The 27,573-nt window shown below is 39.1% G+C and overlaps 1 protein-coding gene across 1 annotated transcript; it reads right to left on the reverse strand.

The window, feature by feature from the left end:
• Positions 1 to 513: 513 nt before the first annotated feature.
• Positions 514 to 27,467, reverse strand: YME1L1 (YME1 like 1 ATPase). The gene is made up of 19 exons (XM_061996513.1): positions 27,240 to 27,467; positions 24,675 to 24,806; positions 20,484 to 20,646; positions 18,425 to 18,523; positions 16,605 to 16,714; positions 14,534 to 14,684; positions 14,333 to 14,440; positions 13,534 to 13,616; positions 11,619 to 11,709; positions 9,923 to 10,075; positions 8,600 to 8,732; positions 8,100 to 8,162; positions 7,464 to 7,576; positions 6,942 to 7,097; positions 6,029 to 6,180; positions 5,069 to 5,195; positions 4,895 to 4,968; positions 3,977 to 4,063; positions 514 to 2,450 (listed from the first exon to the last, which is right to left on the reverse strand). Exons 1-19 carry the CDS (start codon positions 27,267 to 27,269, stop codon positions 2,307 to 2,309), a joined length of 2,169 nt encoding a protein of 722 aa, XP_061852497.1. The 5' UTR covers positions 27,270 to 27,467; the 3' UTR covers positions 514 to 2,306.
• Between the last annotated feature and the right edge of the window lie 106 nt (positions 27,468 to 27,573).

The raw sequence follows: 27,573 nt of genomic DNA on the forward strand, positions 1-27,573 counted from the left end.
GGGATTTCAGCTCCTAGATGCATGAGAACACCAGGTCAAACATAATGCCTAAAGCAACACTTTTCTTTGAAACCCACCAGGTGCCACATGCACACAAGGTCTGGGTATGACAGTAAACTCCAGTAACACCTCTGCTGTTGAGCAGAAAGCAGACACCTCCAACACTTGGTGGCTGATCTCTAACAATCTTCTTTCATGACCCAATGAGATATCACCTCTTTTTTGGGGTGGAGGGGGAGACTGTACTCACTTTCTTTGCATACAGTAAGATAACATTTTCTTTTGAATAAGAAAAATGTTAGACATGAAGGACTTACCCTCTAAATGAGACAATTCAATATAGATTTTAGTGACTTCACTAGTGAAAATTTTTGCTTTGTTTTTAAATGCAGATTCACATTGTTTAGCTGGAAAAGTTGCCATTCAAGTCCCACTGCTGAATCAGCAACTGAAAAAAAAGGTCTGAACTTCTAGGGAGAATATTCCCCAGAAATCTAAGTAGAGAGAGTGCAATTTGCCATCATTCTTCAATTTATTTACAAGTTTCAATGCTTTTTACACCTCAATTTACATAGTAGGGAAGCTGGTATTACATTGTATAGCAATTTACAGTGAATAAAAAGAAAACCAATATGCATAATTAAAATTAACTTTTATTACTCCAAAAATGGATGTCAAATATGCAATATATTTGTTTCTGTTGGCCTAGTCCTAAAATGCATGTACGATTATAACTAATCAGCCTAGACATTTGGTATACTGGTTGATAACATTTGGGAGTTCTCCCACACTGCACTGGGATGTCACTATAGTAAGCTGACAAAAACAGGCAAACAGAAAGTTATACTGGTTTTGAAAGAACAAGAAGAAAAACCTGCATGTGCTTTTACTAAGAAACTAAGTTATAATCAAGCATTACACTCAGAAAATTCTAAAATACTACATTACTTCTAGTTTTAAGTGTAGCTACCAGTTTCCATTCACATTTATTGGCACCAGCCCAACTACTTTCATCTCCAAAAATGGTAACCTTCAACATTAAATAAAGGCCCTCTCTGCAATGGAAGTTTATAGTCCCAAGATTTTGCCATGAATTGTGCAGAAGTATTACAATCAAGGTGTGTTATTCCTAAAAAACAGTTCCATGAGATCAGAATTCTGGTATATAATTGCTAGCAATCACTCCCACTTGATTGGAAGCTACTTCTGTTTCCAAAACCTTTTTCTTACTATTTTAGAATTTCCAGAGGCTCATGTAAGTGTTGAAAGAAAAGGGTTTATTTCCCTGCTTCTACTGTAGAACAGAACTGGGAATGTTATTTGGGAAAAACCCCACATGCTTCAAACGTATTCTGAACTACTCTCTAGTGAGCAATGCTGCCCTCTCTAAAGAAATTACCTGTTGGATTATCAAAGGCCCATACATAGGATTAGCAGAAACTGGTTCTGTACAATCTCCAGCAGTGTAAAAGCACTGTCATCAAAGCAGTGTCGTCCCTCTAATGCAGTAGTTTAAAAAACTCTTGCCAGCAGCACATCAGAGGTCACAGGTACTTCTCTTATCCCTGTCATGGTTCTGCCCAAAGCATGGTCCACAGAGGCTTAGACATGTACAGCCAGCTGGGGTTGCTTTAAAATTGCTCTCCCACACATACATGTGTGTACTTGAACCCCAAGTGCACTGAGAACACAATCGTGATGTTTTTGTCTAACGTGGAGCTCCCACAACTCCCTTTAAAATCAGAGATGCACTGTGTAGACGCTTCATTCTTAGAGGTGTTTTGTCACCTTTCTAAATGCGAATTGTTCTTTAAAAGTTCTCCAGCCTCAGAGTATGAGCATTAGTTAACTACATACTACTGCTTCACAAATCCATACAACATTCCATAGCACATACTGTGGGGTTTCACTTCACACACACGTGGTGGCACAACCCAGGAAGCTACGCCAAACACACCAGTACATCTGCGTGTTTTTCTTCTCAGCTTCACCACATTTGACTGAACCAAAACACTGAATTTGACCCTGAGATTTATCCTTCTGACTAACTTCTTGTGGGACAAGTACAGGGAGCAGAGGATGGGGGAACTTGCTTTATTTTGTGTGTCCGGTGACACAACAAACAGATGAATAACAGAAGCTCACAAGAGACAGAATAATATTAAAGTGTCACTAATGCCATACACACATCAGGAAGAGAAAAAAGGCTATGCTGTGTAAGACTACTGCATTGCTAGAGGTACATTCTTCAAACATTGCTAAGATGTACATTCCTCAAATTAGCCGTTACTGTATCACAGAAGCTATCATCTTACTTCTAGTTTTTTTCCCTCTAGAACAATTTGGATTTCTTTGGCATCCAAAGTCTCATATTTCAATAAAGCTTCTGCTAAATTCTTGTGTTCTTTCGCATGGGTCTTCAGGATGTTCTTTGCTCGCTCATATGAGTCCTAATATTAAAAAAGGCAGAAGATTTTAAGACTTCAGAAAACAAGAAGATTCCACTTTAAAATGGTTTAAATACAGCTTGAAGCAAACATTTAAAGTTGTGCCTTGTATTTCACAGCTGGCACAGCTCCTGTCTCACGAAAATTAATTATGCTAGCTAGATTTTAAGTTAAAATTAAAAACCAGACACAAAACCCCTTTATGGCACCTTTGCATTTTGCAGAAGCAGGCCTAAAAATAAAATACTGAGACAAACTTTTGGTATTTTTATATATGACTTAGAGAAGAATTACTTGATTTGAGGATTTGATGATAAAAATTCACTATCTTTGATTTTACTTTTTCAATGGTGCTACAACAGTATTCAAGGAAAGTTCCTCAAATATGTACTATAAAGCATTATGTACTTTTAGAAAGCTGAAAGCTACCCAACAAGTTACCAGATGCTGCACATAGATGTGCATTGTCAGCTTTGAGTTTTACATAGGTAGTTCTTACATGAACAAGTCGGTTCAAAACTAGCTCCAGCAACAGTGTTAATCCCCTAAATGCTATGATGTAAACAATTCTCCTGCCTGTACCAAACCATTTCAGATTACCATAACAGTGATCTCAAAGTCCTGTGACTATCAAACATTCTACATTTCCCTAAGCATCCAATTAGGGCCACCAAGATGATCAGGGGAATAGAACATCTTTCATATGAGGAAAGGCTGTGGGAACTGAGGCTGTTTAGTCTGGAGGAGACTGAGGGGAGATCTTATTAACATTTACAAATATTTAAAAGGGTGAGTGTCAGAAGGTTGGGACATCCCTTTTTTCTATAGTAGCTAGCAACAGGACAAAGGGTAATGGGATGAAGCTGGAACACAGAAAGTTCCACTTAAATATAAGAAAAAAACTATTTCACTGTTGAGGTGAGGGAGCCCTGGCACAGGCTGCCCAGAGGGGTTGTGGAGGCTCCTTCCTTGGAGGTAGGTGACCCTGCTTCTGCAGGGGGGTTGGACTAGATGATGTCTAAAGGTCCCTTCCAACCCCTACCATTCTATGATTCTATGGTACTGCTCTGATAATGTTCCTGTGAGAAACAGGCTCCTGGAAAAGCCAATGCTGATACAATATGGTCATTCCTGTGGTTCTGTTCAAAATTATTTATCTGCACGCTATGAAATGTGGGAGTAACATAAAACATTCACATCTGTTCTAAACCAGTGTATAGCCATACCTTTTTTTCCTCTATGAACTGAAAAGACAAAATACCAACCCTGACCAAATGTAAGAGGAAGTGATAAAAGAGTACATTAAAGAATCCAACACCACCAACTTGTTTCTCACTGCTTGTGCATGACAATCACACAAAAGTTTTGATATGGAGAGATTTAAAGTTGCAGCTACATTAGATATGTGTGAATATTTTCACCCACTTGTGTATTTTCACTAGTATACATTACCAAGCTGAATAATCAAGTAAGCTAGTGCTCAGCATCTCAGGATAAATGTATCAGAGAGGAGGGGGAAAGAATCTTACCCGTAGAAGAGTTCTTACTTCCTGTTCAATGGCAGACTGAGTTTCAGGGCTAACTTTCCCTGTATCAGTATAGGTCATAACACCAAGCTGAGAACAACAACAAAAAATACCTTTATCTTGCCACTGTTGCAGTAATACATATAAAACACTGAGAACATCATCACCGATTGCTTCCATATGCAAACAAACAAAATCATTAATCAAATGCTTGCTGAAGTGCTTGCGACAGATGCAAAACAAGAAACCTATCCATCAACTATGCAGTCACTGCAGAGTCTACTTCAGTAGGGTACAGTACAGATCCTGATTAAGCATTTTCTTATTTAAAAACAAAGCTAAATCCCTAGATTACTAACACCCAAGAGGTAATAAAGATGACTAAGGAAGTTGCTTTAGAAGGCTAGAAAACTTAAATGTTTTCATCTTCCCCATCCCAAAACCCACAATTATCCCCAACTGCCAAGGGTTTGGTTTTACTGTGAGGGTGACAGAGTACTGGAATAGGCTGCCCAGTGGGGTTGTGGAGTCTCCTTCCTTGGGAGGTCTTCAAGACCCACCTGGACATGTTCCTATGTGACCTGATCTAGGTGAACCTGCTTCTGCTGGAGGGTTGGACTAGATGATCTCTAAAGGTCCCTTCCAACCCCTACCACTCTATGATGCTCTGATTTTCTGCAGACATTAGTGATGTCTGAGGTAATGCATGCTGAATTTTAAACTGTCAAATATACGGTTTTTCTAGTTGAGTTCTCTATAGCACAGCCAGTCTTAAGGCTTACTTCCTTTTTCTGCCAGAACTACTTAGTCTCTTAGACTAAGAGTCAATGAGACTACTTAGTCTCATTGACAGCCAAACAGGCATTTAGTTACAGAACATTTCCTTGTACCATACAAATATTTAAGGATTGATGATACTACCTTTTCACTCATTCCAAATCTAGTCACCATCAGTTTTGCAATTTTAGTAGCATTGTCAAAATCACTGGAAGCACCTAGAGAGCAAACAGATTTAAATTAGTTATTGAAACCAAGTTAAACATGCCAGTCTGTAAGCTTTCATCAAAAGTTCTTTTTAACTACTGATCAGCTGACCTGTTGTGATGTGATCACTTCCAAATATGAGCTCTTCTGCTACTCTTCCTCCCATGCAGACATCCATTTGTGCAAGCAACTGGGATCTAGTTTCACTCCATCTGTCATTTTCTGGGAGCAAAGATACCTGTAAGGTACAGAACTGTGGTCAGGTAACAGTCAACGGAAGAAATACTGACATAATCTGAAAAATGTTCTTGTTTATATCCAAGGCAGATATAAAGGCTTTTATCTAACTATTTAATGCTCTGGGCCTCATCCTGATCTATGGACTTCTCAGGTTTTTTTCTCAGTGTTTAGTCTACCAGCTGAAACAGTTTCCTGCAGACCATAAGCACCACATAAAATCAAGCAACTTACACTCTCCCATCAGAAGAAACAGAACAATCTATTCTATCCATTTCTTCCATTCCCTACACTTACGATGAGCACAAGTCAACTTGCTGGGAGGATCAAGGCCAATGATTAAGTGAACACACTAACTTGGATAAAGTGCAACAGAAACTAATGTAATAGAAATATTTTTCTGTTCAAATGCTTGGCAGCTAAAGGCAGAAGAGAAAACTTTAGGGATATCTACGCTAGAAACAAGGTAGGTAACCAATTAGGTTTAGAAAAAGCCATACTGGACAAAGAACAATTTGATAAAGCACGTTTGTGTTAAAGTACAGTTGAGCAGTGCTTCTCCTTTTCAGTCCTTTAGACATTCTTGAAAGTTTCTCTGTTGGGTTACTTACATTGCTTTCCTTGTATACGTGAACCTACTGTACTAACATATGCTATTTTATTTCAAAATGAAGGAAGAAAGTTTTGTCACACAGAAAAGGTGACCAGAGAGCTTTCTAAGAGATTGCTCATAACTGAGTACTTAATGGATTGCAATATGCATCAACATGATTACAAGTAGCATTGTCAGCAAATCAGCATTCTAAACCAACGTAAAATTCCAGAAATACTCACGTGTCCAAGTGTGGTTCCTCGTGTCATGATTGTAGCTTTGTTGATGGGCATCGCATCCTTTGTGTAGTAGGCAATGATAGCATGTCCAGACTCATGGTATGCTGTGATGGTTTTGTTTTTCTCATCAATTTCTACACTTCTGCGTTCAGGTCCTCAAAAACAGAACAGCATTAAATGCATTTCTTGTACAGCCACTACCACAATCCACACATTACATACTTAACCTGAGCACAAAGTGACTGAGGAACAGCATGCAAGCAAAATTAACACTCATTAAATGCAAAATGCATACAAGTAGGATTTTAAGGTTGACCTGCTTCTGCAGGGGGGTTGGACTAGATGATCTCTAGAGGTCTCTTCCAACCCTACCATTCTAGATTCTATGAGTATCTAAAACAGACATCAGCACACTCTACAGACAAAGGAACAGATTTAAAATGCAGTCTGAGTATCTGAGAAAACTCTTTCTTTCAAGTATGAACAGACCAGATTTTTAATGTATATGTCTCAGATGTTCAAGTTTTGTGTTACCCCATAACAAGTTACTTAAACAGAAGTTCCAGGTTTCTCTCCTTCCTTTAAGAATAAAGTAGGGGAAGGGTAAGAATCAAGCCTGTGTCTTCCTCAACATGCAGCGGTGTTGATTAAAAAAGTATCAAGTCTTAAACAATGTCTCCCAAGCTAGATTTTACATACTACTACAAAAGATTCTATTCAGAATCAACTAATAGGTGACTTCTTTGGTGGGAAAAAAACCCCTAAAAAAAGTAAGCAAACAAAAAAATCCCACAAAAACAACAAACCACAAAACAACAGCGTAAAAACTTCTCTCTTGTTCTGTACAAGTATTAAGCACATAGGCAAATCCTTGTGTACTGTAACATACATGTGTGTCTAATGTATAAAATCCTACCCATTAGAATTTTGTCCTTGGAGAATTCTAGTTCTTTCATGGTTACCATATCTTTTCCATCAACAGCTGCCTTTAAGGCAGCTTGATTTACAAGATTCTCAAGCTCTGCTCCAGAAAATCCTACTGTGCCTCGTGCGATTATTTCTGGGTCCACAGCTGTGGGGAAAAACAAACTTATCATTAGGGTCCATATTGCTTCTGGAAAAGCTTGTATTAAGAAGAAATAGCAAGAAATGATCAAATTATAAACAATGTTCTATTAAAAATAATGTATTAACCAAAAAAAAATCAGCTTTTGAAGAAATGAAGGCTAATTCTTAAGACACTACCAATTGTTGGGGAGTTAAAAGAAATAGTGCCTCAGAAAAATGCCCTAACACTACATACTAGACCATTTTTGTGTTCTTTACTGAGACATACAGTAAAGCCACAATTGCTGAAGGAATAAAGGGCTAATACATGAGTGGGCTGATCCAGTATAAAAACTGTTACATAAAAAAAAATACTTCAGTATTTACTTACATGGATCATACTTTATTTTATTGAGGTACCACTTCAGAATTTCTGTACGACCTCTTACATCAGGCTTGGGAACAGTAACTTGCATATCAAAGCGTCCAGGACGTATTAAAGCACTACAGGGAAAGACAATTTAAAACACTGACTTAAAAACGCTGCAGTAAACTATTCCTAATGTATATAAGGAACAAAAAACCATCTGATATTTCTAAGACATCTACATAAGTTCTGTGTTGTGCACAGATTCAAAGAATACATTCTTCATATCTGTTAGCAAAAAGACAAATGAAAGATGTTTATTACCAACCCACTTTAAAGGATTATATTCTTTCATTTGAACAGTTTGCACTGTGAACAAGGAATACAGCTGCTCAATTTATGCAGAAAATCTTTCAGGAAGTTTAGACATTTTGAAGCATGTTACCTACTTCTCCACATTTAAGTCCACAACCCATTAAATGCCAAAAACTGGTCAGTACCTATCCTTTTGAGGGGGTGGGGGGGAACCCTCAGCTGTAATATTAATACTTAAAGATTATCACAAGCAACTTCATTGTTGTTGCAGGATGGGGGTTTTCCTTTGTTTTGCTTCTTTGCTTAATATATGCTCTGTAAAAATAATCAATTCATTATACTCACTTATCCAATGCTTCAGGGAAGTTTGTTGCACCAATAATGACAACACCTTCATTAGGTTTAAAGCTGTATGCAAAAAAGGGTGAGATTTATTTTAGGTTTAGGGTTTGAGCCAGACTCTACACCTTTTTTTTTTGGCAATAACAAGTTCTATTCCTTACTTCAGATAACCTCAACTGTCCAGTCAAAAACACACTAGCAAACCACAATGTGTGATCCAAGAATGACCACATTTAACCCAGTAACTGGTTAAAAACATGTCCTGATCTCAAGAGTTGAACTTCTTCCCTTAGACAGGCAGTCTAAGAAAATTTGAGAAATAATTTAGGGTAATTTCAGCTATTGTGCTACTACAACTCCAAAGCTTCTATATTCTTTACAGTAAGGCCATTAATGCTACTGTTGGCAGTACTAGAAAGTGGTCATAACAGCATCATAACTTCATAGACTTAAAAGCATTACAAAAGTTAAAAGTTCTGTGATCTCAGAATCCATATATTTACCCATCCATTTCAGCAAGAAGTTGATTAATGGTCTGTCTTGAATAGGGATGCATTGGGGATTCAATTCTCTTCCCACCAACAGAGTCCAACTCATCAATAAATATAACACATGGTGCATTTGCTTTTGCTTCCCCTGAAAAAAAAAATAAAGCAGGACAGTTCAGCCACACAAAGGAACAGTGCATCAAGAATTAAGCATTACAAAGAGAAGCAATGGTTTTCACCTCCACATTAGCTTATTTATACCATGCTACAATGAATTACTAGCAAAACAGATTAAGAAATGATTTCATATCAACTCCCTACAAGTTTATTTCATAAGCTTGGGCAGAAAACATTGACCCATTAAATAATGGTAACATGAAATGTGATGGGTCTAAATGTTAACTTATTTTACTAGAATCTGCTTGCTATTTACCAGTGAAAGCCTCATCCTCAAGCTTAGAGGTATTAAAAACACAAAACAAAAATGCAATAGTAAGCTTTAAGACATCGACTGGTACAAGCATCCCAGGATGCAACTCAGCTCACCCAGCTAGACATGCCTGTAACATTCACACTAAGGTACATGTCAAGTCACCTAAACTTCTGTAGGCAACAGAAAGAAATGCACAATGTCAAGTAGAACACTTGTTACATTTTGCATCCCTTCCATCTGAGGCCAGTCATGTCTTCTATAAATGCAAGCACTTTCCACTGTATATGCCCAACGCTACCAATCTCCCATTTAAGAGAGAAGCTGGATGCCTTCCTCCCCTGATGATATGTATTTGTGTCCTTCAAATAGAAAGCCTATTCTGTGAAAGTTATCAATCTAAACATTCATTTAAAAAGTTTCATTATATTCCAGGCCTGTTGATGAGTGAAAAAGGAAATCTCAGCTTAGTGCTACACCGTGATGCCATAAAACTCGTAATTCATATTAAATGTATCACAATATGAAGGAACTGAAGTTTAACATCATTTTTTACCTCAAATTTAAAATAATTTATGCATGACAGTAAGTAAATGACTATTTAAAATATTCCATTTAGTTTATACAAAATTACATGTAGTCTAAATAAATGACTTCTACTGTCTCTGAGAGTGCTGTAACATCAGTTTTAGTTTTTGGTACAGTTTCATCTGACAATGAGAAAGATTCCGCACTTAATTGATGCTCACAAACTTCAGACTTATCTACACAATTAAAGTATTAATTATTAACCTCATACACTACTACTTTCCAGTAACCAGAACTGTACCTTATGAAACCTTCTAAACAGCACTGGATTATTAATCTTGCATGTGAACAGATTTCAAACCCACAAATATTTAACTTACTGAACAGGCTTCGGATGCGACTGGCTCCTACACCAACAAACATCTCATCAAACTCTGATCCAGATGCATAATAAAATGGAACATCAGCTTCACCAGCTACAGCTCTTGCGAGAAGAGTTTTACCAGTACCAGGTGGTCCAACTAACAGAATACCTAAAAGGAAACAGAAACACAAACAACAACAAAAACATCAAACCCATGCAGTCTTATAGGCATTGTTTCTTCCATTTATTAGAGGAAATAATTTACACTAGGCTTCAAAAAGCTGTTAAAATCCCACTTCAGATGTTGTTCATTTGTTACAGTCTCAAGAAGCTTCTTGTAACAGATCTGCTTACTCTGACCCAAATTTAAACAACAAAGACTTGTAAGACTATCAAACAGAAGCAGAAATCTGAAGCATTCTACAAAATTACCGCTGAGTTTAGGAGCTGATCCTTAACAGTGTCTTCTTCAAACTGACATTTTCCAACCCATTCCTGACACTGGAACTTAATTTTTTAAATTAAATGACTCCAATTGACTTTAAACAGCGTAGAGGACTAACAGAAAACAGATTTATCAGTTTACATATTTCAGATTCCCTTGGCTTCCTACTATCATCAAGCTTTGAATTAAAACATTTGTTTCTGAACTGTCTAAAGCAGTCAGCAAGCACTAAAGGTGCCAGGAGCCATACAGAAGAATGAAAGGCCTTTTAAGAGTTCAGTTACATAAACCCCCTGCCTTTCAAGATGAAGAACTACTGTTTATTAGTCTAATGACTAAACAGCTAACATGGGAAGTTTTGTCTAACCTTAACATGTTCACTTGCATAATAAAGGTTCTTTTTTGGACATTTTTGCAGTATCTTGAGTGAGTTTTCAAGACTCAACTTATGTTACATATCTTTCTCAGATGAGAAAAAGTAAAGCAATTTTAAAATGTAGTGATAGGAAGCTATTGCCTTAAAAAACCCAAAGATATCCTTATAGAGGCAGATAAAGGAAGAAAAATGCTACATAAAGTTCTAGTCAAAAAGGCATTAACACCAATTACACATAATGAATGTGTCTTTAATACTATGTTACATTTGGTGACAAAGTAAAACAACTTTTGAATTTCAGTATATCATCTCTTGGGACTTCAAAGAAATATCTATTCTTAACACTGCAAATAATATTGCTAACAATTATGAACAGGTTTGGCTTTTGAGAGGCTTTTCCCCTGGAATCGGTAGTCCACTGCTTTGCACTGCCATAGCTTATTATCCTGAACTTATTTCTGAAGGTATTACTGAACTTATACCAAATGTAAGATGTATCCAAACATCTTTGCTTCTTCTATCTGAATGTCTCAGGTACCTCAAATTTTCTAGAGAGACAGGTAGTAATGACCAATTTTTACATACAGGCAACTGAAGGAAAGACAGGAAGCGTGCAACGTAACTACCTTATCCTCCACTCTCCCATCCCCTGGTACTTCATTTAAGGGCAACCTTTAATAAAGAAGCTTTCACAACTCTTGAAGATTCATTTGTTCTGCAAATATTTTAAACAAACAAGGAAATTCACTACCTGTGTCTTCCATTATTTCCCAATTTTTCCCAGATACAAAGTAAACACAACAGCAGTATTTAGGCCCTGTCATTCAGTTTAGAACAAAGCCACAAAGACAGTCAAGGCTATACCCACTTCTGCCAAGCAACAACTCTTACCTTTTGGAAGTTTCCCTCCTAGTACAGTAAACTTATGAGGGTTTTTCAGGAACTCCACAACTTCTTGCAATTCTTGTTTAGCTTCTTCAACCTACACATTAAAAACACACCAAAAAATATACCTAAACATTTATAAAATACCATGTCTTTTTTTTGTTGGTGAGTTTTTTATTAGCAACAAAGTCTCTAATTGTGTATTTATCAAAAACACATCTTGGGTACATCTTGAGATAAAAGTGTACCACCGAACTTGTGTGGATACTGAGTGTCTGTGAGTTTAACTCAATCTCTCTCCTAGAGCTGTTCACAGGAATCAGTAAACACTGAAGTTAATAATACTGAAGTGTCATGGTTTAGCAAGAAGCAGCTTTTGCTTGGTAACAGGGGGAGCGAGTTGCAGTGAAGACCTGGTAAAGAGCTTTTGGACTCTCCCCCAGCTCCTGGGTTCAGACCCACCTCTGGCCCTGCTGGACCAATCTGGCGCCCCTGCCATCACTATTTAGGGACGGGAATTTGAAGTGCTGGCAGGAGGTGTTGGGAGTGATACAAGATGGAGGCGACCACATGGACCCCATAGTCAGAGGGGGAAGGAAGGAGGAGCACCAGACCAGAGACCCCTCTGCAGGCCGTGGTGAGAACGCAGATGTACCCCTGCAACCCATGCAGGGCTATGGCAGGACTGAGAGGCACCAGCAGCTCCATGTCAGTGCACCCAGACGTGTGAGGGACTGTGTGGGGAGGCGGCCATGGCGCAGGCCGTGCTGGAGCCTGCGGGCCCAGAGCAGCCCCACACGAGAGGCAGAGAGGAGCTGCAGCCTTTGGGACAAATGCGCGTGGGAGCAGCCTGGGCAGGGCTGACGTGTGTGTGAGGGACCCCATGGACTTGCAGGGAGGACGGGTGCAGAGCCCACCTGCCCTGAGGAGGGACAAAGGGCAGAAGCTATCAGGAACAGACTGACTGAAACCCCCACTCCCTGCCCCCCTGGGCCGTTCTGGGGAGAGGAGGTAAAAACACCGGGATCAGGGCTCTGAGCCCAGGAAGAGGGGAGGAGTGGGGAGAAGGTGATCTTAAAGGGCTGGTCAGGCTCTTCATCATTGTACCACTCTGTGTTGTTTTATTTTGGTTATGTTTTGGTTATAGTTTAAGGTTTTAGTTGGTGTTGCATTAAATTATTTTCTGTTTTCTTCCCAAGCCAGGTAGCCTGGTTTGTTTTGTCCTGGACCTTAAGTGGCAATTAAGCTCTCCCTGCCCTTTGGTACTTGAGGCTAATTGTGGTCTTTTGTTCCCTGATGGGCCTAAACCATGACATGAAGGAATAACCAAACAGTTTAAGAACAGAAAAATTCTATATAAAGGTATTAGCTTGACTAGGTAAAAACAGATTACGTTTATATATTTGTATAAAGAGAAGGAGGGGTCAAGATCCTCATTTTGCCACTGACAGTCAAAGAACAGTTGACTACAAAAAACACCCAGAGTTATCCCATCAGCAGTGACATACCCACGTCTTTCTGGGAATCTCACTATCTCCTTTCTTAATATCATCTCTTTGAAACAGATGGTACTAAGACAGAAATGATCAAATGACATTACCATCTCCTTCTGTTGGTCAACTTCTGTAAAAAAAAAGGATTAACGTGGATACTTATGGCCTGCCTTCTGCTATCCTAGCCTTAAAAATGTGACTCAACAAGTCAAGAGTGCACCTTTTACAAGGTATTAAATGCCACGAAGATTTAAAACGGAATAGAAGCAGTCAAAACCCTCCCAGAAGTAGTCAAAACCCTCCTTGGAGTGGTCAATACATATACAGCTTCAGTTCATATAATGAAATTTCTATAACAGAGTAAGGCATTCTTCAGGCTCACAGTGACTTGTCAAGCAAGAACTGTCACACTTTACTTTTGAACTTACCCCTTTTACATGTTCGAAGGTGACATTTTTCAACTGGATTGGATCAACTGCTGCATCAAAGATACTCGATGTTCGAAAGCGTACTAATAGCAAACAGTAGATGATGAACAACCAGATTTACATATGAAGTCAGTTCATTCCAACACTGAACTTTGCACTTCAGTGCATACCATTAAGCCACTAACTTTCCAGCTGCCCTTTTAAAAGGTCATGTTTCCATTTACAAGTGCCCAGCAAGTGCCAGCTTTTTAGGAAAAAAGATCCTCTCAAATATTTTCAATTAATTCAGTGATGTGCTTGTTAGTCATTTGCAGTACAGAAAGCTCTGCATCCAAAAGCATGTATACAAAGTTAGAAGTTCTCCCTCATTGTTTCTGCACACACCCTAACTTTCTTGAGGCAGCAACTCAGCATGAGGCTGAAATTCACATGAGCTCAGCTTTTGGTCATTCCACTCTTTCCAACACACTTCTCAAGATGATAATTTGGTCTGCAAGTACCTAGTCCCTGTAAAATGGGCTGTGATTGCAAATAAATAACAAATCATTTTGGCTACTGTTTATGAAAATAATGCATCATCTAAATTTAAAGACAAACACATAACTGGTGAACAATCTAACTGTATCAACAGAAAACTTTTGTCTCCATAAACACTATTGTCTGAAAGGCTGTAGCTTAAAGCAGTAAATAACATCTTTCATCCTAAAACAATCATCATATCAAAACACATTTAATTTGGACTAAACCTGATGGAAGAAACAACACAAGTGAAAGAGTACAGAAAAAAAAGGAAACTAACCAGCATCAGAAAAGGAACCTTTCCCAGGTAAAAACGATGAATATATAGCAAGATAAAAACAAAGAACAAAGAGAAAGAAAGAAAGCAAACGTGATCTTCTTAAGGAATCTGTAAAAGAAAACAAACAAAAGGTTTTAATATAGGCTGAAATAAACTACTTTCTGAATGCAAAGACAAGATACCTGCTGTGAAACAACTTACCAAGTGTTTTTTGCAGGAATACCTGTGCTTTCAAAAAGCCTTCTGCAAAACCAGTTTTAAAAGCATCCTGGTGTGCCTCTGGGATGTTCTTTGTTTTCATTAGTGTATCTAAGTTTTCAACATCAATTCTTCGCTTTCTCAGGACGAAGCCCTAAAATATTTTCCACGGTAGTGTTAGTACACACTGAGTTTGGATACATAATTAACTTACTACCTGGCTAGCATGGATGAGGGCAAAAGGAAAAAAAAACATGTAATTCAGGTGCTGTGGGGTTAGTTAGATGGCACAGGGCCGTAGCTTGAGTGTGGAACCACAGTGGCTCCAGCAGGAACACCCTGATTTTTGCTAAACATGTAAGACTCTGAGCCCTCCTGGACCCCAGTTCCAAACAGAAAACACAGCCCAAGGCACATTTGTTTGTGCACAGCTAGCTTTGAACAACAGATTCAGTGGGATTTACTTGATTAAGCTTTTTCCTTCATGAAATCAAGTTATTTCCAAATGTGAAGGAAGTAAGTAGTTTTGATAGAGCTTGATCAAATACAACTCACATGCCCTACCAAATCTAAGAGCAGCGTTGTGTGGCAATAGCTTTAGTTTACCTCCATCCACAGTACATCTAGCTCATGTATATGCCTAGGAGCTAATCTACACACACCATACTTCCAAATGCTTTAATTAGCCTGACTTCTGTACAGCAAATAAAAAGCAAAGAGGACCTAGGTTAAACTGGTTTTGTTAACTGCTTTGCTACCCCAATTCTGCTGATTTAGTTTTGAGTTTGGAACCCACAAAGAGAACCAGCTGAAAATTTTTTGTATCTCAGAAGTATACCAGTCACAAGTAAATCTATTCCTAAACAATCACACACTGAACTGCTTGGAAAAAACACACATTCTCCTTTGTTAAATCAGATGTATTTGTTTGAACAAATACTTCATGTACTCCAAGATATTTTTAACAAAACCACAAGAGCAGAATATGAATAATTTTATCTAGAGTTTAAAAGCCCTTTTATACTCAGAAACTGTTCTGCTAAAAAATTCCAGTGATCTTTACATCAACAACACACAAAGCAAATCTCTGTAGTACTACAGCGGGATCTCGACCGGCTTGAGAGTCAGGCAGAGAGAAACCTCATGAGGTTCAACAAGGACAAGTGCAGAGTCCTGCATCTGGGAAGGAACAACCCCCTGCACCAGTACAGGCTGGGGGTCGAACGGCTGAAGAGCAGCTCTGCAGAGAGAGACCTGGGAGTCTTGATTGATAATAAGCTAAATATGAGCCAGAAATGTGCCCTCGTGGCCAAGAAGGCCAATGGCATCCTGGGATGCATCAAGAAGAGTGTGGGCAGCAGGTCAAGGGAGGTTCTTCTCCCTCTCTGCCCTGGTGAGGCCTCATCTGGAGTCCTGTGTCCAGTTCTGGGCTCCTCAGCTCAAGAGGGACAGGGAAGTGCTGGAGAGAGTCCAGTGCAGGGCCAGCAAGATGATCAGGGGAATGGAGCATCTTCCTTATGAGGAACAGCTGCGGGAACTGGGGCTGTTTAGTCTGGAGGAGACTGAGGGGAGATCTTATTAACATTTATAAATATCTAAAGGGTGGGTGTCAGGAGGTTGGGACATCCCTTTTTTCTACAGTAGCTAGCAACAGGACAAGGGGTAATAGGATGAAGCTGGAACACAAAAAGTTCCACTTAAACATAAGAAAAAACTATTTCACTGTTGAGGTGAGGGAGCCCTGGCACAGGCTGCCCAGAGGGGTTGTGGAGTCTCCTTCCTTGGAGGTCCTCAAGACCCGCTTGGACATGTTCCTATGCGACCTGATCTAGGTGACCCTGCTCCTGAATGGGAGTTGGACTAGATGATCTCTAAAGGTCCCTTCCAACCCCTACCATTTTATGATTCTATGATTCTAGTATGAAAAGTAGTATGTTGCCATTAGCTTGTGTTTTAGGATTAAGACATTTTTTTTCACAGTAATGAAACAAAAGATCCTTGGTAAATTGTGAACGTTCATTCAAGATGGTCTGAATAAGCCCAGAAAAACTTTTATAATGTTACTCATATTTACCTTCAAAAGTGAAGAAAGTGAACCTTTTGTTTCTGTGAATTGCTCAGATGTTGACTGCAGACGTCTTGTTCTTGATCTCAAGGTCTTAAAGGTCCGTGACTGTATGTAAACTTGAAGTAGTAAAAATAAATAAGAAAGTTAAAAACTATCCATTACTATCACTATAGAAGAAAAAAAAGGGCAAAGAAATTTCAGAAACTATTATATGGAAAAGATTGTCATGATTGAATTGAATACAATCTTCCCAACATGTTCACAGTAGAAAGTGAATTGCAAACAGCAAGCTGTTCAAGATGCCTGATCAAAACCCACAAACCACAGAAAATTGCATGAAGGACACTTCTCAGTAATAAAGTGGATTAATCAATCAATAAATTCTAGTCCTGTATATGGACAGTTACGTGATCATGAACCATGTTTATAATCTGAAATTGCAAGCAAACTGCTGTTTCACAGGACTTTTTTTCCCATAGTTTTATTGGTAAAATAATCATGAGCTCATGCTGTGAATTAGAGCTAATGGGTCAACCCTACTACCATCTCAGAACAGAAGAGACATACATCTGAATTAAAACCAGTCAGGTTAAGAAACATGGAACATTCTTAAGTTAATTCAGAAGGATGGGAACAAAGGCTCTTGCTCTAAGATAACCTTTGTCTAAAAGTTCAACTGATCAGGTGCTCTGAAGAGATGTGGAATGGCTTAAGGGTGCTGTACCTTAGCAACTGGCAACAGAAACAAGACCTTTGAAGTACTGGGAGCTTATAGCACTATATATCATCTCTTATCACATCAGAAACCTTGAGATTGAGATTTAACCACAGAAATCACAAAACCAAAGAATATTTATCTTCTTTCACAAGTATGCTCTAGAAGAATCACCAATACCAGTCAAATATGTAGTTTTAACTAAGCCTTATGTTATCAGAGAATAGAAACAGGTAAAACAAACTTCTGGCAGTCATCTAGTTGAAATCATTCCTTTTTTGAGCAGGGGTTTGACAACAGATCAGGTAGTTCTGGACCAGTTTTTAAAATCTTCAAGGATTAAATTAACACAATCTCTACAGACAACCTGTTTCAGAACTTGCCTATTCTCATTGTGAACATCTTCCAACAGGAGTTTCCTTTGCTTTTATTTGCAAATTGTTGCCTCTTCTTTGGAAGTGTACAAGAGTTAACTAATACCACCCCAACAGCAATTATACCACTCCTTGCCTTCTCTTCTGCTAACTTTAAAACTTCAGATCCTTCAGCTTCCCCTATACATTAATGCACCCTTCCTTGTGTCCCACCACTGGGCTATCTCTGTTTCGTCAGTATCTCTCTCAACCATGGGACACAAAACCACACACAGTATCCAGATGTGGCATCAGAAAAATGGATTAGAAGACAATATTTGAACACCTTGAGCTTCTGATTGTGGTCTTGCTAATGCAGCCCTGTTGGTACCCATCACACATCCAGGAGAAGTTGAAGCCAGTCACCTTAGAAAGGTAATCTGGATGAATACCAGATTCAACGCATTTATTGATTCAAAAGTAGTCAGTTCACCTATTGTCTTTAAGAACATGAACCACAACTATTGACATCTTTGAACAAGATTCTATAGTTACACCATGTTTACTAACTTAATTCTGGAAACATACTACTCAAAAGTAAAAATAACTTAATGACTTAAAGTGTTATTATCAATAATAAGCTTATAAAGCTATGTAAGTTTACTGTTTTTTCTTGAATGACACCTCTAAAACATAACACTTTCCCAGACTAAAAAGTTACTAGAGAGATTAAAGCAGTATAGTATATTGTTTTATACCTGGCCAACAGTGAACCCCTGAACACAAATTTTGGAGGGGGTTAGGATGCTGTCTGTACAAACAAGATGAGCGTAAAGCACCAAAAACGTCCACAAAACCTGTAAAAAGATACAGAAAAGTGTAAGTACACCCCATATTATCTGGCAACAAGACATTACTTCTTCTACAGGTTGGTTTTGGTTTCTTAAACATTAATTCTATTTTACTACAGTCCTTCAGAGACCTGTAATTAAATTAAATTAACCACCACCAGTACATAAGTTAACTTCTTGGCATTAATCTAAATCAGGCATTTGGCACTATACCAGAACTTTTTCTAATTAGAACTTCTAAAAAATAGTGGTACCCAGAACTTTGAATTTGAAGCTGTGTCTAGGAGAGAAACTCCACACATCTGTACACAGCTGAATAAAGTTAACTAGGCTGGAGAGGAATTCAAAGATTTTTATGATGCTGAAGGACCAGCAACCAACCAATCATTACGTTTCAAAGGCTTTAAAGAACAGATGGCTCACAGGCAATTTAAAATAGACTAAGTATAACATATGAAAACATGTTAAACTATACTAAGTTATCTCAACTGTACAGTCCTCATGCAATACACAAGAAGGAATAAAAGTGCATGTCAGTGAAAAAGTTACTAGCATACTATTTTAAGCATGCTATAGACTGCAAGCCACGGGGTTTGTCATTTATATGTTGTTTAGCTACCAAAAGCTCAAAGAACTATCTAGCAGGCAAGAGTATTTTAGAAACCAAGACCTGAGGAAGGAGGAGAAAAAAAACAAGGCTGAGCCTACATATGCTCTCTTTCACAATAATTCAGGTGCTAATGTAAGCACAAAAAAGGTGGAGAGTTTTGTTTCTTTGATGTATTCTGAGAAAGTTATTACAATCAAGATACAACTTCAAAAAATATAGTAGGGATTTTCAGAGATGTCAGTTATTACTACAATCACATAAGCTAACCATTGGAATACTGAGGGATTATGGGAAGAACAAAGTAACATTGGCTGTTAGTTCTACAATGCTGTTGGCTAATCTAATACAACATAATTATGAACACATTAGTTCAAAAAAGTAGTCTCCTCACTTGATGCACAAGCCTATGCACCACATACATATATCAACAATCACCCATAGCATGTGGTGTCACCTACACTAAAAGCACACTCTTGAAGATTTACAACCTCCCTTGCCTGTGTCAGTTTTTCACCTATAACCTCACCTTTTCAACTGTGAATGAAACCACCAGCGAGGTGAGCTCGCATGTTAATCTATCAAAGCTTTGAAGCACCTGCAATTTTTTACTTGATATTCAAGAATCTGCCTCTGAGCTAATTATTTTTTTGTATCTCACATCAAAATGCAGTTTAACACCTTTCCTCTAACAGCAGCCCTGAGACATTCTCATGCTCTTTCTCCCAGTGGCAATACTGTATATGCAATAGCTCATATTTAGATGCTCCTTATAACATACTCTTGAGTATCTACAATTCCAACAGAACACCTTTAACTGTAAGGAACCATTCTTTGTTTATTTCAGCAATGAAATATTCTATATGGACTGTTTACAGTTCACCACCCTGAATTTCCTTTTAATTAACATCCTTGTGTAAAGTTGCTTCAAGCAATACAGGAATAACTTAATGAAAAGTTGAGTTGTTCATGACTGTGCGACATCAGGAGACAGTAAAATCTATTTTCTTCTGTTTGGTGAAGCAAATTAGTGAAAAAAAAAATCCCACAGCTCAGACTGATCATTAAGAGACAATGAGCTTGCACTACAGCTGAGTTCAGAAAAATTTAATAGCAGCCAACTTTAAATCTGAATTTGAAAAAAGAATCCAAAATCTAGGTTGAATTTTCTAAAATTCTCAAGATTCAAAAGCACCACTCCAGACACAACCTGCATATAGCTTTTTTTAAGTACTATTTTTAATAAGCATTTTTTAAGCTGAGTTCTCTACAGCACAAAGATTAAACTAAAGAACAATTGTGTTCACATTCATAATCTGGTTCTTACCAACTCTATTAGCACTTCAATCTGAAACGTACCATGCTTATTTTCAAAGAAGGACTCAGCAGAGATGTATGATGTATGCCATGGTGAAGAGACTTTGTTTTCTGCACAGTAGCCAGGAAGCAATCTGTTCACCAATTCTTTGAATTGGTTAGCTTTCAAATCAGACAACCCCAGATCTCTTAAATTAAGTCCAGTCTGCAAAACAGAGATAAATGTTCAAAATTTATTTAGGGGAAAAAAAAGTAATAACTTTAGGTTAACAGAGCAAATATAGATGCTGTATTAGGTTGAATACAGCATCTATATTTGACAGTTTATATAGAAATAGACATTTCTAAATGAAGATAAATGAATGGACATAATTAAAGAAAGAATAGTTGCTATTGACAATGCAGAATAACTTCTCCATTTGCAGACACTGATATTATCACTGTCACAGTACATTCAGAACAAGTATATTTTCTTCCAAAGTCACTCTTTTTAACATTGTCCGGATCCCCAATTAAAACAGGTATAGAAAAATAAATGTGGCTTTCCAAGTCTTTCTACTTTTTACTTTTTCCTCTACTTTAGGAAATAAAGAGTATAAGGGGAAAAGATGCAGAAAAATAGCCACCCATTATACTTTATCCAAATAAACAAACAGCAAAATCCACCCAACCTCTTGGGGTTTATTTGGCTGGCTGTTCTGCAAGCAGCGTAGATTTGGCAGCAAAGAAAAGACTGAATATTAAGAAACTATAGCCACAATTAAGAACATAAAAAGCCACGAGCTGGGCAGACACACAATGAAAGGCAAAAGTATCTACAGGGAAAAGGATAAGTAACTATGAGTAACTCTTTGCATTACCCTTTGTCCTATCACTGGACATTACAGAAAAAAAAAGTGTTGCCCCATCCTCTTGACATACACCTTTTAAATACTTGTAAGTGTGAATGATGTCCTCCATCAGTTTCCTCTTCTTCAGGTCTAACAGCCCCAGTTCCCACAGCCTTTCCTCATATGAATGATGGTCCATTCCCCTGATCATCTTGGTGGCCCTGCGCTGGACTCTCTCCAGAAGTTCCCTGTCCCTCTTGAGCTGGGGAGCCCAGAACTGGACACAGGACTCCAGATGAGGCCTCACCAGGGCAGAGTAGAGGGGGAGGAGTGTGCCAGACACACTTTTCTTGATGCATCCCAGGATGCCATTGGCCGCCTTGGCCACGAGGGCACATTGCTGGCTCATATTTAGTTTATTATCAATCAGCACTCCCAGGTCTCTCTCTGCAGAGCTGCTCTTCAGCAGTTCAACCCCCAGCCTGTCCTGGTGCATGGGGTTGTTCCTCCTCAGATGCAGGACTCTGCACTTGCCCTTGTTGATCCTCATGAGGTTCCTCTCTGCCCAACTCTCAAGCCGGTTGAGATCCCGCTGAATGGCAGCACAGCCTCTGGTGAATCAGCCAGTCCTCTCAGTTTGGTGTCATCAGCAAACTTGCTGAGGGTCACTTTGTCCCCTCATCCAGGTCATTGATGAAGATGTTTAAGTGGCCTCAGAACCAACTCTTGCGGAAATCCACTGGCCACAGGCCTCCAACTCGACTCGGTGCCAATCTCTCGGCTCTATCATTCAGCCAGTTCTTGATCTACCTCACCGTACACTCATCTAACCCATATTGCCTGAGCCTTCCCACTTGGATATATGGGTGTCAAAAGCCCTGCTAAAATCAAGGCACATGACATCTGCTGCTCTCCCCTCATCTGCCAGCTAGTTATACTCTCACAGAAGGCTATCAGGTTGGTCAAGCAGGATTTCCCCTTGGTGAATCCATGTTGACTGCCCCTGATAACCATCTTTCCCTTCATGTGTTTTGAGATGGCATGCAGGATGAGCCGTTCCATCATCTTTCCAGGGATGGAGGTGAGGCTGACCCGTCTGTAGTTTCCCAGCTCCTCCTTCTTGCCTTTTTTGAGGACTGGAGTGACATTGGCCTTTCTCCAGTCCTCAGGCATCTCATATGTCCTCCATGGTCAATTGAAAATGATGGAGAGTGCCTAGCAATAACATCAGCCAGTTCCCTCAGCACCCGTGGGTGCACCCCATCAGGTCTCATAGATTTATGGGTGTTAAGCTTCCCCAACAGGTCTCTATCCTCATCCTTGTCCACCAAGGGAAAGTCTTCCATTCTCCAGACTATCTCACAGTCCCCCAGAGACTGGGATTCCAGAGGGCCAGCCTTAGCAGTGGAGGCTGAGGCAAAGAAGGCATCCAGTAGTTCAGCCTTCTCTGCATCCTCTGTCACCAGGGCACTCTCTTTGTTCATCAGCAGGTTCACATTCTCTCTGATCTTCCTTTTGCTGCTGATGTATTTGAAAAAGCCCTTTTTGTTTTCCTTTATTTCCTACTTGGATTTGCTTTGATTAACGTTGTTTAGTAATTTAATTTTGCATTCTACAGATGGGAAAAATCATTTTTAAAGGGAAATATGTTTTAAAAATACACATTGGTTTTGACTCTTCAAAATATTTATTATCTCCTCAATAGTAGTTCTGTAGTAACATTTTACCAACTGAGAAGTAAATACAACAAGCTATTCTAAATGTATTTGCACAGATATTCAACTTCTTATGGATTATTATGGAGTCTTTTATTTAGTTTTATTATTTTAATTATTATTTATTTCTGTTTATTATTTAATATTACTGAATATTTTGTTTTCTTTTATTATTAATTATGGACATTTTTTTGGGTAATGTTGATCAACTAAGTGAAACTACATTTCCAATAGAACTACGTGAAAAATTCTTGAATAAAATGTCAAAAGAAACATTTTTACAACAGATTCCTAGATGCATTTAGAATACCACTCTATTCAAAGTTTATAGTTTAAAAAAGATGTCTTAAATAAACAGACTCTTTTTAAAGGCTATGGGAGATTGCTTCTGGTACACTTACTCAAGTATAAATAGAATTCTAAATATTCTTTTCCTTTTAACACATGGCTGAAAAGAGTAGATTCCTGTGTCAACTGCTTGAAAAACTACTGAAATGCTGGTGGGAAAGGGGAAGATTCAAAAAATTCTTTTTAAAAGAGTATCATTTTCTGTGACACTTCAGAAGAGGTTACTGCTTCCAAACATGGGTTTAATTTTGCAATGTATTCACATTCTCTAGTGATTATTTTTGGCATTCTAATAGTTCAAATTTATTCAATATTATATCTGTGTGTACTAAGCCAATATTTGCATTTGGGCTTAATTATTTAAGCTTAGGTTTGTTACAGTCTAATCAACTTGTTTTAAGAACTTTCCTTTTAAATACTTTCATTAAGAGAGACTTTTAAAAATAATCTTTTTATATTTTTATCATGCTAGGAGGAAGCAAAAACGTGTATGATGAATTAGAGAGAAAACATCTAATGTGAAAAACCCTCTGTATTGAAAAGGAGATCAGATTCTCTTGCTGAATAGAAAGACGAATCCAGAAGTGAATAAATGAAGCTGTTTCATTCACTAATTCTGGTGTCCCACCAGAAGCACATACAGAACCACAAAAAAAGAGCAACAACGGAATGGCAACACGGAGGTTACTAGTACAATCCATGCTGATTTCCAAAGTTCTGCAGTCAATAAGAGACTCCATGTTTTTCCTTCCAAACATTTTCTCACTAACATTGGTGTAAGAAACAAGTTGAAAGAGAAAGGGCAAGATCCAATACTACCTTTCACTTTCTGTATTTTGAATTTCTGATGATAATGAAAGTATTGTAAAAGAAAAATAAAAACCATGCAAATATGCTATTTGGTCTCCCGAAACTCCTCAACGTTTTTTATTAACAGTCCATTTTCTCACAAGAAATAAGCACGCAAATCTTGCTAGACAGTGAAAACATGGTAAGGGATTTATTAACAGAAAAGTTTATGTTTCTTGCTCTACAGTATCAGTAAAGCTGAAAGTGAAAACAAAAGTGAAAACAAAACCTATTCTCATTTGCAACTTTCTACCAGGACAAGAAATAGCTTTCTTACTTATTAATGAAATACTGTATTTCCATAGAATCCTTACTGCCAAAGCATCAACTTACTGAAGTTCAGTCAAAAAATTACACTCCGTGTGTTAATAAATTTGTTTAGTCACTCTGCATTACAAAATGAGTCAAAGATTGAATTCACTTAAACTGATATTATTCGGATTTACTTTAGTTCAGTGGAAACCACTACTTCTTCCAAAGGTTTTTAGTACCTCACTCTTTTGCAGATCATGCTCTGGGGAGGTGTCCCTCTGGACAGGTTGTATGGATGCTGTGTTGGTAGTAGTAGCGGAGCTTTTTGGTGAATGAAAGGCACTGATGAGGTGACTCAGAGGAACAGTAGCCTAAAAAAAAAAAATATATCAGTTAATAAGCTTATTTAAACTATGCAAACATATCTCTATTACAAACCAACTTACAAATTGCACTGTACACTGCTTTTTAACTGAGGACTTCACAGTAAACCACATCAATTTAGATTCACCTCCAAGCTTAGTATCTTTATTTAAAGAAGAAAAGAAAGTTTAAGCATGTGTGACAGATTAGATGCTCACCAAGTCTGTAAGATAAAAAAAAAAAGGAGGCTATTTTTCCTGGTTTTCAAATGTAAGCATGCTTTAAAGAAAATAACCCCTGCATTTGCAGAAGTAGGTACAGATTATCAGCTCTTAGGAGATGCAAAGACTTGAGACAATATTTAGTTACAACAACAAAAGAAATCCCCACAAAAAACCCACAACCAAACAAAAAACACCACATAACTTCTAACTGACTACTTTCAGCTGAACCAGCAGGGAAACAACATTGCTACTACTCTTAATTCTACCTTCAAAATATTTTTTCTCTCTTTTTTATGTACCACTTGTTTCATGCATTGGATGTCTGCTGTTGCAACCAGATGACAGAATAATAAAGACTGTCTTCTGAAAAATATTACAAACTTAACAATCATTGCATGCAAATAAATACAAAACTTTGTGAAACTTAGTGCCTCTCTTGTAGTCATCAAGCCCCATCACAGTCACTTAACATACATTTTAAATAGGTGTTTTTTCCCCACATAGCAATAAGACACAAAAAAAGAAACACAATGAAGAAAAAAAGAATAAAAAAGAGAAACAATAGCAAGCAACTTCTGTGCTGAAAAATCTGTAATTTGACACAGCCTCTCAAAATGTTTTAAAACCTGTTAGTCTCATTCAGGATTTTTCTCTTCTTCAGAAGAAAAGTTCACTTAAAATAATCCTGAGCCAGTATTGTCTTGGCAGATTCCAAAACAAAGTCACCACTCTGATAAGACTTCACAGCACAGCCACAGGAAAGAAGTAACATTATTTAAATGACAGAAAAAGAATGGTAAAGGAGGTACTCCTCTTGAGCAGTAGGCCTTAATTTCTTCATTTCAGACTTTAATGAGTAATTTAGAGATCACTGTTCTTAAGTATTGCTGAATCCTGCATTACTTCCAAGCAACCCCTATTCTCCTTTTGTTTTGAAAAAACTGTATTCTTCCTGCAATATATAAGTGATTCAAAAAAGTTTTCTTTATGTTTTCTTCCTTGGGATCCCACTTTATCAACGTACCTAAGTATCAAACTAACCTACACAAACCTTATCCACATAACACAGGCAATTCTGCAGTTCAGGAGCACCCATTCAGCTCAGTGGCACCACCTCACGAATCAGTACAGAAGCCCAAGTGCACCAGATACCAGGGCTCCTTCTCTAGCACATGACTATGTCTGTTGTGAATATATGAGTAATTTCAACACCTCCAAAATGTCTCAGTCTCATTACACATCACCAGGGATGGCAGATGGGGTGCAACTCTGGCTGATGGAACAATGCCTAATTATGTCTCTGCCTATGAACGTCCTTCCCCAAGAATATACATCTCTCTGTTGACTAGACAGAAGATCAAAAGTGACAACGCTGCAAGACATGAAAACTGCCTCAGAATTAATTGGCCACGGTTATAATTAAACTCTGCGAGACTGTGGTAAAGCCTCCAGAAGTTAAAGCTACAGCATCCCAAGCAATGCCCAAACTCTTCCCACTATGAAAAGGTGGAATGACACGTTCCAAAAAGTACAAGTTCTGTCATTTCACTACACTAACAAAAGCACAGTTAAGGCCTTCTCTACATTCGGAAAGAGCTGTAAAATCCCACTGGGGATTACAAACTATTACATACTAACGCTATTACATACTAATCCCTCTAACATAAAAGTAAAACCATTGTTTCAAATCAAAAGTCCGTAAAGCGCACTTGTGCCGATCACTTCACCTAATAAAAGACGCCTTCCTGAGTGCAGCCACGTAACAACAATTGAAGGGCTTTTCCTCCACTAACTCTATTGCCCAAGTCAGTTCTTTCTGGTTTCCACAACAATCCGCGACAACAAACAGCACAGTTTAACTTTCTAACATCGCCAGCCCTCTTGCTTCTACCGTACAGACACCAACAAGCGTCATGTCCGGGCTCCTTCTCCATTCCTCACTTTACAAGCGCTTACTGCGCGTCCGTCCCTGCTCCGCCACGCACGCACCGTTTCCCGGAGGACGCGCGGCGCCGCCCCCGCGCCACGCGAGCCCCCGCACGGCCAACGCCGCGGCGGCCGGGACCTCGGCTCACCAGCCGAGCCCGGGACCCCCGGGCCTCCCGAATGCCTCCGCCTGGCCGCGGCGTCCCTATCCGGACACGAAATGAGGCCCCGGCCGCAGCCTGGGGGAGACTGTAACGGGCCAGGGCCGGTGCGCTCCGCCACCCCTCTCACCTGCGGCTGCACGGTCGAGAAGGAAAACATCCTCCCGGCGGCGGCGGCGACCACAGGCGCCTTCCGCGCTCCTTGCCCAGCCCTGCCCGGCCCAGCCCAGCGCAGCCGCAGTAGCCGTTCCCGCCGCAAAGCCGCTGTGGCCGCCGCCGCCGCCAGCAGGAGGGGCCGCCGGCTCCGCTCCTCGGCAAAATGGCCGCCCCCTGCGGCCGGCGGTGACCAGGCCCGGGGCCGAACCGGAGGCTGTCCAAGGTAGCGCTTCCGGGTTGCCGCTTCCGCTCCGGGCGGTCGCCGCCTGGCGGCCGGGCCGCTGCGGACTGTGAGCCGCTCTTCCCGG

This window comes from Colius striatus, chromosome 5 (assembly GCF_028858725.1).
Source record: "Colius striatus isolate bColStr4 chromosome 5, bColStr4.1.hap1, whole genome shotgun sequence".
NCBI lineage: Eukaryota > Metazoa > Chordata > Aves > Coliiformes > Coliidae > Colius > Colius striatus.